Source organism: Aspergillus eucalypticola (assembly GCF_003184535.1).
Source record: "Aspergillus eucalypticola CBS 122712 chromosome Unknown BO83scaffold_8, whole genome shotgun sequence".
Lineage (NCBI taxonomy): Eukaryota > Fungi > Ascomycota > Eurotiomycetes > Eurotiales > Aspergillaceae > Aspergillus > Aspergillus eucalypticola.
This window is the reverse complement of record NW_020290282.1, coordinates 837,819-851,916: the sequence shown is the minus strand read 5'-3', so window position 1 is coordinate 851,916 and position 14,098 is coordinate 837,819. Positions and strand designations below refer to the sequence as shown.

General features: G+C 52.8%; 6 protein-coding genes and 1 non-coding gene across 7 annotated transcripts; 2 read left to right on the top strand and 5 right to left on the bottom strand.

The window, feature by feature from the left end:
- Window positions 1-950: 950 nt before the first annotated feature.
- On the bottom strand, window positions 951-1,055 carry BO83DRAFT_t114. Its single transcript has one exon. It is a non-coding gene; the product is annotated as a tRNA-Ser (tRNA).
- Window positions 1,056-1,174: 119 nt separating this feature from the next.
- On the top strand, window positions 1,175-3,403 carry BO83DRAFT_358145 (histidine--tRNA ligase). Its single transcript, XM_025529287.1, has 2 exons — window positions 1,175-2,824; window positions 2,895-3,403. Exons 1-2 carry the CDS (start codon window positions 1,244-1,246, stop codon window positions 3,174-3,176), a joined length of 1,863 nt encoding a protein of 620 aa, XP_025389786.1. The 5' UTR covers window positions 1,175-1,243; the 3' UTR covers window positions 3,177-3,403.
- Window positions 3,404-3,574: 171 nt separating this feature from the next.
- Window positions 3,575-5,521, bottom strand: BO83DRAFT_407218 (putative ubiquinone biosynthesis monooxgenase (Coq6)). Its single transcript, XM_025533940.1, has 2 exons — window positions 5,054-5,521; window positions 3,575-4,995 (listed from the first exon to the last, which is right to left on the bottom strand). Exons 1-2 carry the CDS (start codon window positions 5,232-5,234, stop codon window positions 3,638-3,640), a joined length of 1,539 nt encoding a protein of 512 aa, XP_025389785.1. The 5' UTR covers window positions 5,235-5,521; the 3' UTR covers window positions 3,575-3,637.
- A 304-nt stretch (window positions 5,522-5,825) lies between these two features.
- On the top strand, window positions 5,826-6,220 carry BO83DRAFT_387443 (uncharacterized protein; the record flags this gene model as incomplete). Its single annotated transcript, XM_025532715.1, has 2 exons — window positions 5,826-6,053; window positions 6,131-6,220. 2 exons carry the CDS (start codon window positions 5,826-5,828, stop codon window positions 6,218-6,220), a joined length of 318 nt encoding a protein of 105 aa, XP_025389784.1.
- A 171-nt stretch (window positions 6,221-6,391) lies between these two features.
- BO83DRAFT_377266 (sorting nexin-4) lies at window positions 6,392-8,339 on the bottom strand. Its single transcript, XM_025530942.1, has 2 exons — window positions 7,830-8,339; window positions 6,392-7,753 (listed from the first exon to the last, which is right to left on the bottom strand). Exons 1-2 carry the CDS (start codon window positions 8,121-8,123, stop codon window positions 6,572-6,574), a joined length of 1,476 nt encoding a protein of 491 aa, XP_025389783.1. The 5' UTR covers window positions 8,124-8,339; the 3' UTR covers window positions 6,392-6,571.
- Window positions 8,340-8,505: 166 nt separating this feature from the next.
- On the bottom strand, window positions 8,506-11,501 carry kexB (kexin kexB). Its single transcript, XM_025529286.1, has 2 exons — window positions 9,452-11,501; window positions 8,506-9,400 (listed from the first exon to the last, which is right to left on the bottom strand). Exons 1-2 carry the CDS (start codon window positions 11,212-11,214, stop codon window positions 8,632-8,634), a joined length of 2,532 nt encoding a protein of 843 aa, XP_025389782.1. The 5' UTR covers window positions 11,215-11,501; the 3' UTR covers window positions 8,506-8,631.
- A 760-nt stretch (window positions 11,502-12,261) lies between these two features.
- Window positions 12,262-13,920, bottom strand: BO83DRAFT_462782 (kynurenine 3-monooxygenase; the record flags this gene model as incomplete). Its single annotated transcript, XM_025537301.1, has 4 exons — window positions 12,262-13,003; window positions 13,060-13,434; window positions 13,520-13,734; window positions 13,812-13,920. 4 exons carry the CDS (start codon window positions 13,918-13,920, stop codon window positions 12,275-12,277), a joined length of 1,428 nt encoding a protein of 475 aa, XP_025389781.1. The 3' UTR covers window positions 12,262-12,274.
- Between the last annotated feature and the right edge of the window lie 178 nt (window positions 13,921-14,098).

Here is a 14,098-nt window from a genome sequence, read left to right as displayed (position 1 = left end):
ATCCATGTGCTTGAATCTACCACGGGGGCAGATCTTGGAATAGGTAGGACCATAACGGGTGGTCAGGGTTTCTGGCTGGAATGGCGAGTAGAAAACCAGTTTGGGGGGGGGGGGGGGGGCTGGGGCTTGGGAGTGGGACAGGTTCTGGGATGTAGTGCTAAGTAGTAGTAAGTAGCAGTGGTGACTGCGGCTTTGTACTCGGGTTTACTTGGCTCTTCGCCCTCGGTCGGATGGCGGAATGGGACCGAATCCGAATCTGAGTAAAGAAGGCACCCCCATGACAACTACCAACCAGGGCGGTGTTCATTTGCTTTACTGGCAGGGAGTTAGTTCTCCCGTACTACTACGTTGTATAACCGTGTAAGACAGGAAACTTGTCGCATGCCCCATTCGGTGATCTACTGAGCCGGATGGACATTCCTCCTAAGGTGTCCCTTCAGTGACGATTTCTAATTTACTGCGAAGTATCTCCTGCTATACTTGTAACTATTAATACTTCCTTGGCAGGAGAACTCCACGACTCGGCCAGTTTGTTTCTGGGTAGCATCAGTTTGTGATTGACCCTTATACCGAACAGTGCTTGAAATGACACCTTTTTTAATATTTACCACCAAATTTAGGCGTTGTCATAAGCCTGAGGCCATTAATAACCTCTTGCCGCTTGCAGCCTCGATCTCGCATCGTTCGTAGCCACGAGGTTCTCAATGTGGACCAGGAATGTGTAGATCTAGCCAGCATTCCAGCTACGATGTGACTTGTTATGATCCCTGCTACATCGCCAGGGGGCGGAAAAACAAGTCGCAGCGCTGGGCATGGTGGCTGGTGATCTATCAAAGCATAGCAAGAAACCAACTCTATGAACCAAAAATTGGCTGAAAGAAATGCATATATTCTGGGGTCATGATGCTGGTAGACAAAAAAAAAAAAAAGAAAAATCAAAAAGCAATATGCGACACCTCTGGGACTCGAACCCAGGCGGGCGAACCCACAGGCTAAACAGCTAGTACGATAAGGTAGTAGCAGGCCTGCGCCTTAAACCACTCGGCCAAAGTGTCAATTTGATAAGAGTAATGACCTCTATACTCATACATAGACTACCTTGTATATGCACTGTCTGACTCACGAATCTCAACCACCGATTCGCCGACTTCGACTTTACCTCCAAACATCTTTTGCTCCTGAATTCAAGGCTGCCCGTCTATAACGCCGGTTCGCACGGGAGAGTCCGACATCAATTCCTTGAATGCACCCCTCACTCCAACCACGCATTCTCCGCTCCGCCCGACGAGCTTTGACGGAGTATCCCCGGGCCCCAGCGAGCAGTTGCAGACGCAGCACCAGCACCAGCACCAACAGGAGCGGTAGTAGCCTTCAGCAGCACCAAACCAGAGAGCGGCCAAACATCCGGCAGGCGATCGAAGCCCCCACCATCCCCCACCACCGCCACTACCACATCTCCCTCTCCCACTCGACTTTTCCCTCCTCTTCCCCCTCCATTCCCCTCCCCCATCCCTCTCGTTCGCTCTCCACCATGCCCAAAGAAAAGGAATCCAAGCTCTCCTTCAATCTCAAGACCCCCAAGGGTACGAAGGACTGGTCCGGCTCCGACGCCCTTCTCCGCGACCGCATCTTCTCCACCATCGCCGACGTCTTCAAGCGCCATGGCGGTACTGCCCTCGACACCCCCGTCTTCGAGCTGCGCGAGATTCTCGCCGGTAAGTATGGCGAGGACTCCAAGCTCATCTACGACCTCCAGGACCAGGGTGGAGAAATCTGCTCCCTCCGCTACGATCTTACCGTCCCCTTCGCCCGCTGGCTCGCCATGAACCCGGACGTCCGCAGCATGAAGCGCTACCACATTGCCAAGGTGTACCGTCGCGATCAGCCCGCCGTGAGCAAGGGTCGCATGCGCGAGTTCTACCAGTGCGATTTCGATATCGCCGGTACCTTCGACCCCATGGTCCCCGATGCCGAGATCCTGCGCATCGTCACCGAAGTCTTCGAGGAGCTGGGCTGGAACGGTCGTTATAACATCAAGATCAACCACCGGAAGATCCTCGACGGTGTCTTCCAGGTCTGCGGCGTGCCCGAGGAGAAGATCCGTCCGATCTCCAGTGCCGTCGACAAGCTAGACAAGATGCCCTGGGCGGATGTGCGCAAGGAAATGGTCGAGGAGAAGGGTCTGGACGGCGCCGTGGCCGATAAGATCGAGACATACGTGATGCACAAGGGTGGTCGCGAACTCCTTGAGAACCTCCTCAAGGATGAGGGCCTGACGGCCAACGAGTCCGCCAAGGCCGGTCTCGAAGATATGGGTCTGCTCATGGACTACCTTGAGGCATTCGGCGTGCTGGACAAGATCTCCTTCGACATGAGTCTGGCCCGTGGTCTCGATTACTACACCGGTGTTATCTACGAGGTTGTCACCGAGGGCTCCGCCCCCGCCGTGGCGTCCTCCGCTCCGGAGGCCCAGGCCGTGCAGAAGTCCGGCAAGAAGAGCAAGTCCAAGGGCGGCAACTCGGAAGACGACGACCGCTCCAACGACCCGACCCTGGGTGTCGGCAGTGTCGCCGCGGGAGGTCGCTACGACAACCTGGTGGGCATGTTCCTGCCCAAGGCGCAGATTCCCTGCGTGGGTGTGTCCTTCGGTGTGGACCGTATCTTCTCCATCACCAAGGCCCGTCTCGAGCGTGAGAAGAGCGCCGAGGCCCTCCGCAGCAGCGAGGTCGACGCCTATGTGATGGCCTTTGGTGGTAAGGGCTTCACTGGTATGCTGAAGGAGCGGATGAGCGTGTGCCAGACTCTCTGGAATTCTGGCGTCAAGGTAAGCCTCCCCCACATACCCTCTCCCTCCCTTCCTGAACGTATATACTAATAATAATAATAATCTACAGGCCGAATTCTCTTACAAGGTCAAGCCCAAGCTCCCCCAACAATTCAAGGCCGCCGAACAAGCCGGCGTCCCCTTCGCCGTCATCCTGGGCGAGGACGAACTCGCGGCCGGCAAGGTCCGCGTCAAGGAAATGGGTCTGGAGGACGGACACCCCGAGAAGGAAGGTGTTCTGGTCGATCTGACTGCTCTGCCGGCGGAGGTCAAGGCCCGGGTGGCTAAGAAGCGGGGAGAGAGTGTCGAGGGTGTTGCACAGCAGTTGGGTGAGATGAAGGTTGATGCATAAAGATGGGAAACCATATACGGGGCTTAGATGGGTTTAACTTATTTGTGCCAAGAGCGTTCAATTCCCTAAAAGAAAAAAGTATAGGGTGGGAAGGAAAAGAAAAAATTAACGAAGATGTTCTAAAACACAATACCCGGGGGTTTATTTTCATTTTATCTCTCGCGTTTCATTTGTTGCTTTTGTCTTGATGTGGTATAGATAGATAGCAGTCGAATTGGAGCGAGATTATTCTTTACTATTTGTATACCTTTTTGTTCAATTTGTGGGTTCATTAGTGCTTCATTTTTCTTACAGTATTAATATGTTATCATCTAAGGTAGTGAGTAGTCTGGAGTCTAGAATTGATATACTGCACACATGTAGTCAAATCATACACTTGAACAAATGATTGAAGTACTGCTAAAGAAAAAATAATAATACACATACCCCCTCCCTACCTCATAATAAACACATAGGTTGATTTACGACCCCTCAGCCCCCTTCATCAACAACCCCTTAACAAACGGCACCCGATCAATTACATCCAATCCCAGACTGCGCGCCCACGCCACAGGTCCATTGCCCGGAACATTATACAACTTATGCAGAACATCACAAGCACCGCCGATCTTCGCATTTGTGCCGTACCGATCCCATGCGTACCGCTCAAGGGTGAGCAAATCACCCACGTCCATACCATGGTGCACGGCGTACTCGATCGTCTGCGCCAGGGACGCCACGTCGCCCAGACCCAGGTTCAAGCCCTGACCGGCGAGCGGGTGGATGACGTGCGCGGCATCGCCGACGAGAGCCACGCGGGGAGAGACGTAGGTGGAGGCGTGGCGGAAGCGGAGGGGGAAGGAGGCCACGCTGCCTTCCTGGACGCCTGTGACCATGGGTGGGAGGTGGGAGGGCTGCGGGGTGTGTTGGAGGCGCCAGCTGAGTTCGTCTTCGTAGGGGTTCTCGGTTGTAGTAGAGGAGGGGCGTTCCATGCGCAGCATGTATTGGAGGTCGGTCATGGAGAGGCGGAAGGCGGCGTTGACCATGGAGATGAAGGCCTTCGGGGAGAGGGATTTGAGGTAGGCGGCGTTTTCGACGGTCGTGGACCAGACGAGGGTTGCGTTGTTGTTGGGGAGGGGGAGTAGGGCGATGGGACCGCCTAGGGAGGGGAGGAAGCGCTGGTAGGCGGTTCTCATTCCGAGAGGGAACGGAGCGGGGTCTAGGTCGGCGAGGGAGAGGCTCGCGACGATGCCATGTCGGTTGTAGTCCCATCCGTCTGTGGCGATGTCGGCGAAGCGGCGGACAGGACTGTTGATGCCGTCTGCGCCGACGAGGAGGCGCGCGGCGATGCGGGTGGGCGGTTGGGTGGTGGTGGTGTTGGTGGGTGTGATGGAGAGGACGGGCCAGGCGGAGAGATCGGGGCCGTCGGGGGTATCGGTGCCATTGGTGATGGAGGAGACGGTGCTGTTGGAGAAGAGGGAGAGGTTGTCATCTCCGGAGGCTGCGATGCGGGAGAGGAGGGCGCGAACGAGGTTGGAGTTCTCGGTCATGGTCGCGACGGTGCGGAGGTCTTCGAACGGAGAGGTCTCCATGGACCAGTCGAAGGAGATGCGCGAGCCGGTTTCGCCATCCCAAACTTGCATCTCCTGGTAGGGCTGAGCGCGGGATGTGTCAAGGTGATCCCAGGCGCCGATCTTCTTCAGGAACGAGACGGAGGAGGGAGTCAGGCTGCTGACGCGGTTGGAGTAGTTCTGCGCATCGAGGGACCACGAGCGGGCTTTGTTCAGGTCTTGAGTTTCGACCAGGGCGACTTTCAGCTTTGAGGTGGTAGGATTAGCTCCTAGAGAAGTCAGTTAGAGACGCCAATTGAATGTATACAGCGCATTGGAGCAGCATACGAAGTGCAGCCAGCAGGCCTAGACCGGCAGGACCACCGCCGACGCAGACGACATCGTAGATCTCGGGTGCCGTAGCGTTGGAGGGCGAGTGGGAGGCATATCTCCTGCGGGCAGGAAGACGGCCCAATTGACAAGACGGGCAAACGTAGGGACGGAGAGCCGTCCGAGAGAGAGGACGCATGATGAGAGATGGGGCAGTGAACAGCGGGGAAGAGAGAGCGAGAAGCCGGAAGTGGAAGGGAAAGTGAAGCCATCACCAGATACTAAAGCAAACAGAGCAAACATCATTCCGCGTCCATCAACTAACTAACCAAGTATCAAGTGTAAGTCATCTTTCAAACCCCCAAGCAACTACTCATTCTCGCCCCCAAATACTAACTTTCCTCCTGCATAATATTCAATCCAAGAAATACATATCTCAGCATACCATCCAATTTCCACAAAATGCAACATGCCATCTATCCCCCTCCTGACTCCAAATCTCACTCTCACTCTCACTGCCACTGCCACCATGCACTCACTCCGCCACAATGCACCCATTCCAACTCCACTACTGCAGAAAGGCAAAACACCCCCTTCAAGCAAGGTTGAAAAAAAAAAAAAAAAAATAGATAACTAGTAAAACCCTGAAGAACTTTAAAATATATTAGTACCAGACACAGCCTTACAACTTAATTGAATTTTTCTTTTCTTTAACTTTAATATCCATCATTTCACTCACATAACAACCCTACTACCATACTATACATACCGAGAAAGGAAAGAAGGAAGAATGTCCTCATCAAACACCACTACTACTAAAAACCCCAAATCCAAATCCAAATCCCAATCCCAAACACAAGAAGAAAGACCCCATCTATCCGCCAACTTCGCCAACCCATCATCGCAAAGAATCGACTACGACCATGAAGTCTACCTCCACTTAATGTCCGGGGATGATGGTGAAGACACCCGCAAGGACAAGAATAAAAGCAAGACGCCGAATCAGGTGTATAGGGAGGTTAGTACCATACCTGATTTCATTGCATGATTGTTATCTACTATGTGTTTATTGGGTTGTGTGTGTGCTTGCGCAAGGGTGTATCTGATATTAGGAGTATCCCTGTGGTAGAATATCGTGCGAAGACATACGACTCGCGCGCTGGATCCGGCAGTGGTGGACCCTAATGCGCAGAGGGATCCGAGCCCCCTTGATTTGGAGTGGGCGGAGAGTCAGAGGGTTAGGGAGAGGTTGGTGGGGAATTAATCGGGAATCATGGTCATGGTGTTTGAGGATGATGGATGAATGGAAGGGTTCTGATGGGCGAGTAAAAGGTGGAAAGAAAGACAGAGAGAGAATGCAACGTCGTGATGATAATTTCATTCATGAAGCAACAATCTCCTTCCGTAATGGTAATAAGAGAATCAAAACCCTCATGAAGCGAACAAAAAGAAACATGGCTAGTGCGATATCACAGTGTCATAATCAGTAGTACCTAAATGTAGCAATGGTGGTTGTAGTAGTAGTAGTAAAAGTTATCACCTCTCCTCCATGCCTGGGTCATGCTCTTCTTCCAGATCGCCCTCCATCTCAGCCACAAATCGTTCCCAGGTATTCAGTACTCCCTGGTAGAACTCGATCTGCTTCTCGGCCAACGCTCCAAGCGTATCCCGGAACTCTACGGCCTTGATGCGCTCGAAGTCTGCCACCTCGCGCACAACTTCCTCGTCGAACATCTCCGACGTCGTTTTAGCCGACTCGACCTCGCGCGTGAGCTCGTCGATGCGGAGCTCCAACTTCCGCACCCGCTCGCGTCGCGATTGCTCGTGATCGACACCCCGCATGTCCTCCATCTTGGACCGGATGAAAGAGGCCGGGGAAGAGGTCAGCGGGTTGGAGGCATAGTAGGAAGAGGGGTTAGAGGCGAGGGAGTCCCGCTCCGCCACCGCCTTGTTTCGATAGTCGACCAGCGCTTCGAAGTCGAGCTGTTTCTGCTCGCGCGTCTTGAGGAGGGCTTTAAGCGAGACAATGTACGCCTCCATATCCCGCAGCGACCCCAGATAATTCTGATCGGTGTGATCCTTGAGCGTCTTGAGCCCGCGCCCCGTCTCCTCTACCGAGGCTGCAAAGACTTGTAAGGGGACCTCCACCTCCGGTTCTAGGGGCACTAGTTTGCGGAACTGCGTAGCCAGGTCATTATAGTCTGCCTCGAGATCCGATTCTCGCCGAGCCACCCGGGCTACAATCTTCTCCACATGGTTGAGGTCCTCATCCAGTTTATCCGCCTTCTCCCGCACTTCAATAAACCGCTTATCCGGCTTGTGCACCTTAGTGAAAGCGTTGACAAAGGTGTCGGTAAAGTTGTCAAAGATCCCAGGAACCCCGCTGCCGTCCGAGGTGCTGGTCGAGTTGCGCGTGGACCGCAACCGCATGTGTGCATTCCAGTCGGGAGATTCCAAGAAGATGGCCAGCAACGGCGCGCGCCGAAGCACGGGATGCAGCGTAAGCCGTTTCAAGAAGCGATGTAGAGACCATGCCCGTCGGGTGGTGAACTCGGGTCCGAACCGATCGCCGCGGACATACTCCATCTTATGCTTATCCGGCAACGGCGGGACGGCACAGGCAGGGTATTCGCGATAAAGCGTCTTGTATAGGAAATAGAAATCGGTGAATCTGCGTCGCACGGTGAATTCGGGTTTCTGGAAGGACTTGAAATCGGTCTACAGTTCTGGTCAGCGAACACTGCAACTACACACTTGTCTCCATTCGAGACCACTGAAGGCAGAGACAACCCACCGTAGTAGTAACCAGATATGAAATATAAGCGTCTTTTGTCCCATCATTCTCTTTCAACGGCGAATCTACCCGGCACTCTAGCACACCGTCGCCGATACCCGCCAGGTCGACGGCATCCGCCAGTGGCCCAGCCTGGGGGCTCTCTTCAGCGTTGCTCATCCTCCGTTTGCCATTGACATCGTGAGTGTATGGTTCCTGTTCCTCTGTATCTGTCCCGGAAGTCGTAGGTCGCGAGAGATCACTGTCCGGGTCATGCCTCCATGAGACGCTGTCGAAGTCGTCGTGCTGATCCATCGAGGGGGTGGTTGGGTTGCCTGCCGCCTGGAGCCGGCAGAGAAGGCTAGATCGGTAGCGTTGGAGTAGGTGGAGATGGGGATCAGTGCGAGGTACAGTACGTGGAGCTAGGAAAAGCCGGTTTTTAAATTAATCTGAGGGTTCTAGAAGCAGGACAGCAGGATAAGGTGGGAGGAGTGAGGAGATGGAGGTTGGTTGGCGGGCGGTCAACAGCAGGAGAGACGAGAGATGCGGAGGAAGTCAAAAGCAGCGACGGGAAGCGTCATCGCCAAGACCCTTAATTTAGTGTTCCTTTGGTTCTACTCCGGAGATCACCACCACTAGATACTACGGCAGATGAAGAATAGATATAAATCAATGAAGGAATGATTTAAAATGGTGCACACATACATGGTATATACACGCTTTCTCTATGCAGCATACACAGCAGGAATATAGTTCAAACGCAGGTCATCCAACGAGTTAGCAACACTGTCCGAAATAAGATCAACCCTCATCTACTTGCCGTTCATCTCCGAGAATGCTCTCCATCCCCCTCCCGTTCTTGTTCGCCGCTAATCCCCCGATCCCGATATGGTTCATCATCCTCATCACTGAACAACGGTTCCTCGTCGCTCTCGCCCGCAAAAGCATTGTACAGCTCGCCACCCCGGCGACGTGAACGGTCCGCCCGTCCGTTCATCGCCTGCAGCTCATCCTCGTCTTCGATCATCTCGAAGTCATAGTCATCCCGACTGTCGTTGCGAAGGCGTTTACGGCGTTGCACATGGAAGTAGACGCCCAGACCAATGCAGAAGACAATGATGGAGCCGATCGCGGCGTAAATCCAGGCTTGCGTTCGCTTGGAGGCACCGAACGTGGGAAAGAAGGAAGGCAGGAAACTATCTGACGCAGAGGTCGGAGAAGGGCTTGCTGTTGAGCTTGCCTCAGCCGTAGGGGTCTTCTCGAGTTCCTCATCATCGATGGGATCCGTCAGACTACCTGTCGGCATCGCGGATGTTGTTGGCTTAACGTTCACCGGGCGATCAACGCCACCAGTGGGCTTGTCAGGCAGCTCGGTTTTCGTGGGGATGGCGCTAATGCTCGTGGTAGCCACGTTTCCTTCTTCGTAGCTGTGGTCGTCATCATGTTCAGTAGGCATGGGGTGAAGAGGCTGCTCGGCTGCGTCAATCGCCTCGCCCCACAAGTTGAGTCGCCAGTCAATGAACTGTCCAGTATGCTCGTTGACATTGGTGTCCTTGACAATCACAGTCCATTTGCCAATTCCGGACTCGCCCCTAGATGAATATTAGCATGAAGACCAACAACCGAGTGAAAGAATTACTTACCAATGAGCAACGCTCATAAAAGTCCAGTCAACATAGCCCACCTCTTGATTATCCGGCCGCCGGGGCGTACTGAGGTGACTGACCCTGCCGTCAGGGCTCCGCAACTCCACGCTGAGATCGCCTCGGCGGGTGTGGTTAACATTCATGGTGACCGTGACATGCTCCAGCCGTTCCAGATTGGCACCCTTCAACATATCCTCCGTCACCTCATACGAACTGGCCAGGCCCTGCTCGCCCTGTGGAATCTCATGCTCAACCCGCTGCCAGGGGGAATGGAGCCAGGCTTGGGGCTTCACCAGATCCCAGGTCTTTGCCTGTTGCACCAGCGTCCAGGTATCTACCTTGCCGTATCCCCAGTCATGGCTGAACTTCTTTCCATTCTTAGTGTCTTGCCAGCTACCATCGTCTTCATGAACCGGCACTGCCGCCTCAATCATCAAATATTGGACATCACGCCAGGTGAGTTCCGGCCGAACACTGAGGGCCAGCGCCACAGTCCCCGCAGCGAGCGGGCCGGCCGCCGAAGTTCCACCATGAGTACTCGAGCACTTGTCTGTGCCGACGTCCGTGGTATGAATTGCATCACTCGCGCCGCTGCTGTAGGCAACCACCAGTTGCGCCGAGCAGGATTCCGAGTACGGAGGATGGTTACCCTCCCGATCAATGGCACCCACCGTGATGCTGTAGATACTGTTGGTGTAACCGTCAAAGTTACAGTTGTCATCATGAATGGCACCGTTACCAGCCGCAAACACAAAAACCGAGCCTTTTCCACCCCGACCATTTTGAATACCATTGACCATGGCCCGCTTGATCAGGGTTCCCGGAGCCTCCATTGTAGCTCCATCATCGTAAGGACCCCAGGAACACGAGTAAATATCGTTATCCTGGTAAGCGTAGTTGATAGCCGCAGCCTCATCAGTATCGTCAATGGGTGCAGAAAGAATCCGAATACCAGCAATGCGACTATCATACGCAACACCAACCCCGCACACGTCGTTCTTCGCCGCACCAATTTCACCCGCACATCTAGTACCGTGGCGGTCGTCGCTCAAGCGCGGCCTCGGCTCCGGTACTTTGTCGTTATAGTCGTAAGACCCCGCCGCAAAATAGTTCGGCCTAAGATCGTTGCTGTACATGTCCAAACCATCATCGACAATAGCCGTCGTGACACCCTGCCCCGTAATACCCTCCAGCCAGATCCCCGTCACGTTAAGATCATGACCCAGCTGAACGGTATTAAACAAATGCCATTGTTCGCCGAAAATAGGGTCCGCTAGGCCCAATTCCGAGGTAATGCGTTTTTGCGCCGCAAGCGCTTGAGGATCACTCTGAGTGTTCACAGGCGATCTGGCAGTATATCCCGTCGGCGGCACTCTCTTATGAAGTTTCCTCTGGGGGACCAGCTTCTCAGACCAAAGAATACCACTTAGACCTTCGTCTCGCCCGACCAAGGAGGGAAGGACAGCGGCGTCGTCTCCGGAGCGACGGCGTAACCTCCGACGATCGCGCAATTGATCCAGCAGCGCATGGACATCGTCACTGTTCTCACGGGGTATCGAAAAGGTATGATGTGAAGGTAATTCTCCGACGGGGCCTTCGTGGCGAGCACCTAAACGTTGAGCGACGTCGGCCGGCGAGGCGGATTCATCAAGGTGTAGAGCGAAGTAATCATGTGTCTCGTAGGAACGATGAGGATGGAGAGAAGCGGAGGCAGCAGCGCAAAGGCCTAGAGCCGCAGCGACACCACCTGTAAGACGCATCGTTTGGGGGGAGAGTTTGGGTGAACTCTCACTCTCAGGACGACGTGATCAGGCCAAGTAGGAGGCTTGCCATGGACCAACACGTACTGGGTATGAGGCGGGACCCGGTGTACAGGCAGACGCAAGGAAAGTCGGCCAGGTATGTGTCGGTCTGTAGGAGCGCCACCCAGATGAGAAAACGATACCGAGGATCAAAAGCAATTATAGGGACCGAAAGTGGCAAGAATGGCAAGATGATACGAGAAATAATGGAATTCTGAATGAAAGCGAGGGAGAGAGTTGACGAGTTGGCCCGAATGAATAGAGAGAGCAGCTAGACTAATACGCGGCCCTGGGGCGGCAGACCAAACTCCCGACTCCAACTTGCCTTTCGCCGATCCACTTTTTGCCCTTTCCTCGCCCAAAAGGGATCACCGCCTCAGGTGGTCCACCACTAGCTTTATTTAGTCTAGCAGATCTTGGCTGCCCCTTTTGGCCCCGTTAGATCGGAGATCGTGTTTATCCGGGCCCGGTCACATTGCATAGTTACTGTATGTAGTATGTATGGACTATGGAGATGCAGGTGGTGGGACGCCTATTAATGCATGAGGACAATCCTTTATCTCAAGTTTATTGCATCGTGGTTGTACTAGTGCTATATACAGGTATGATTGATAGACCTTATGAGGTCAACCCCCGCATTGGTGGTTAGTCGATCTTAGATGAAAACCGTCCCAAAAAGTTAAGTTTCGATTATATACTTTAAACCGAACCTAAAGTTGAACCATGTCTGATTGCCAGCGAGAAACTACTACACAACATCGCCCTCAATAGTGATAGTATCCCCTCTTCACAACCAAAGTAACATATAATTGGAGTATGAAAAGCTTTTCCTGAAAATGCTAAATATCTCATGTTCAGGAACAGCAGAAGTCACATTAGGGTTCGCATCGCTTTAGTGTGTAAACTTCAATCAAACAATAATCAATAACTGACACTTAATTACACTATGTCCAAGCTTTTACCCACTTATACCATAGACCATATGCAAAAACCAAATTCATTACCAATACTTCGCTTCTTACAAGTGAAGCGAAAAAAGACACAAAAGGAAAAAGAGCACCAGGCAGCTCCACGCCACTGCACTCAAGATCATTCCCTGTCTTCGGACCTGTCGCAAAACATCGGTATATCGCATCGTCTCGAACGCCACCAGCCGGTACTGCGTCGCCCACCCAAGCTGCGGGGCATGAAGACTCAGAAACTCTTCAATATGCTTACGGATATGGTAAGACATCTTGAACACGCCCTGTCGTAGTTCCTTGTAGTTTTGCAACGCCAATTCATTTATAATGTGGACATCCGGCTGGCGATACTTGGTGTACTGCTCAAGGTAGTCTTCCACAATCGCTTGCGGGGTGTCGGGTAGCTCTTTTTGTTGCATCGCATAACTCAAGGAAAGATTGTCCTTCCAGGAGGGGAAACTCCTTCGTTGGTCGAGGAAGTCCTCGAACAGGATTCGGACATCCTCGAAGCCGGTGTTCATGCCTTGACCGTAGAAGGGGACCATGGCATGCGCGGCATCACCAATAAGGACACATGAGTCCTGGTAGTGATACGGTGAGCATCGGATGTCGATCATGGGGTGATGAAGGTTGGACTTGAATTGTTTCTGGAGGTTGTCGGTGGGGATGAGGTCTGGTGTGATACCGGGAAAGTTCTTCTCAAAGAACTCTGCAATCCTCCCAGAGGACTTCAGTTCCAGGAAGACTTTTTCCGGAGCGAACAGATTGCAAGTCAATGTTCCTTCCTAGGGAGGGTCAGTATAACATTGTTTGATTGGAATAATCTGTGGAGCATGCATACCTTATCCGGACAGGCAAACAGCATAAAGTCACGCTGGGGCCACATGTGCAGACAGTCCATCGGAAGAGCATGCCCCGCAGGGATGGTAAGCTCACACCAGAAGATGTCCTCCCACTTCTGGTTAATGTTGATTTTGGCATAGCGGGACAGAAAGAAGCGGGTTGTAGAGTGAGCACCATCAGCACCAATCAGTAGGTCAAAGTTGGTCTCATGACTGGGCTCCAGAGGGCGAGATATGTTTTGGAAAGTGGCACACTTCTGCTTCATGTCCAAGCCATTGAGTCTGTGCTTGTAGAATATACGAACATTTGGGAAGGCAGACAACTCTTCAAGCAAGTTTTGGTTAATCTCAGAGCGGCTAATAGCATAAAGAGCCTACATAAAGATGAGCATATGTCAGAATGGTTGTCTAGAAGGAGCAGAGAAAGGAAAGGAGCAACTGAAGAGGGTTCTGACATACCTGTCCATGAACATCATAGGCAATTCGCCTGGTAGTTAGTCGCGCCTTGGACTTGCTGTGCACCATTCGACCATAGACGGGAACAGTTGTCGATAGAATTCTCTCTGCCAGGCCCCTGCATTGACTATGCCGTAAAGCCTTGATGCCTCGTTCGGACAGCGTGAGACTGATACTCTTGGCAGAGAAGGAAGTTGCTGTCTGGACTTGACTGTACTCTACATGTACAACCATCCGTTAGAAGAGAATGTCACTGGGAAGTGCATCAAAGGCGCAGAAAGTAAGGCAGACGCACCGTCCCTCATCTCATAAATTTCCACTTGAAAGCCTCGCTGAGCCGCATATAATCCCGCCAACGCCCCAACCGGGCCACCCCCGACAATAACAACCTTGTATGAAGACATAGTAATCTAAGTACAATAAGACCTTTCGCACAGAAGAGTAAGACAAATAGATTGGGGGAGACGCCCTGGTAATACTAGCATCCTGTAAAAGGGCATCGTGGTACCCTTTTATATCCAAAAGGTGCAACCAATTCTCCAACGTAGACCGCCTCTTACCAGATTCGGAGTTATAACGCAG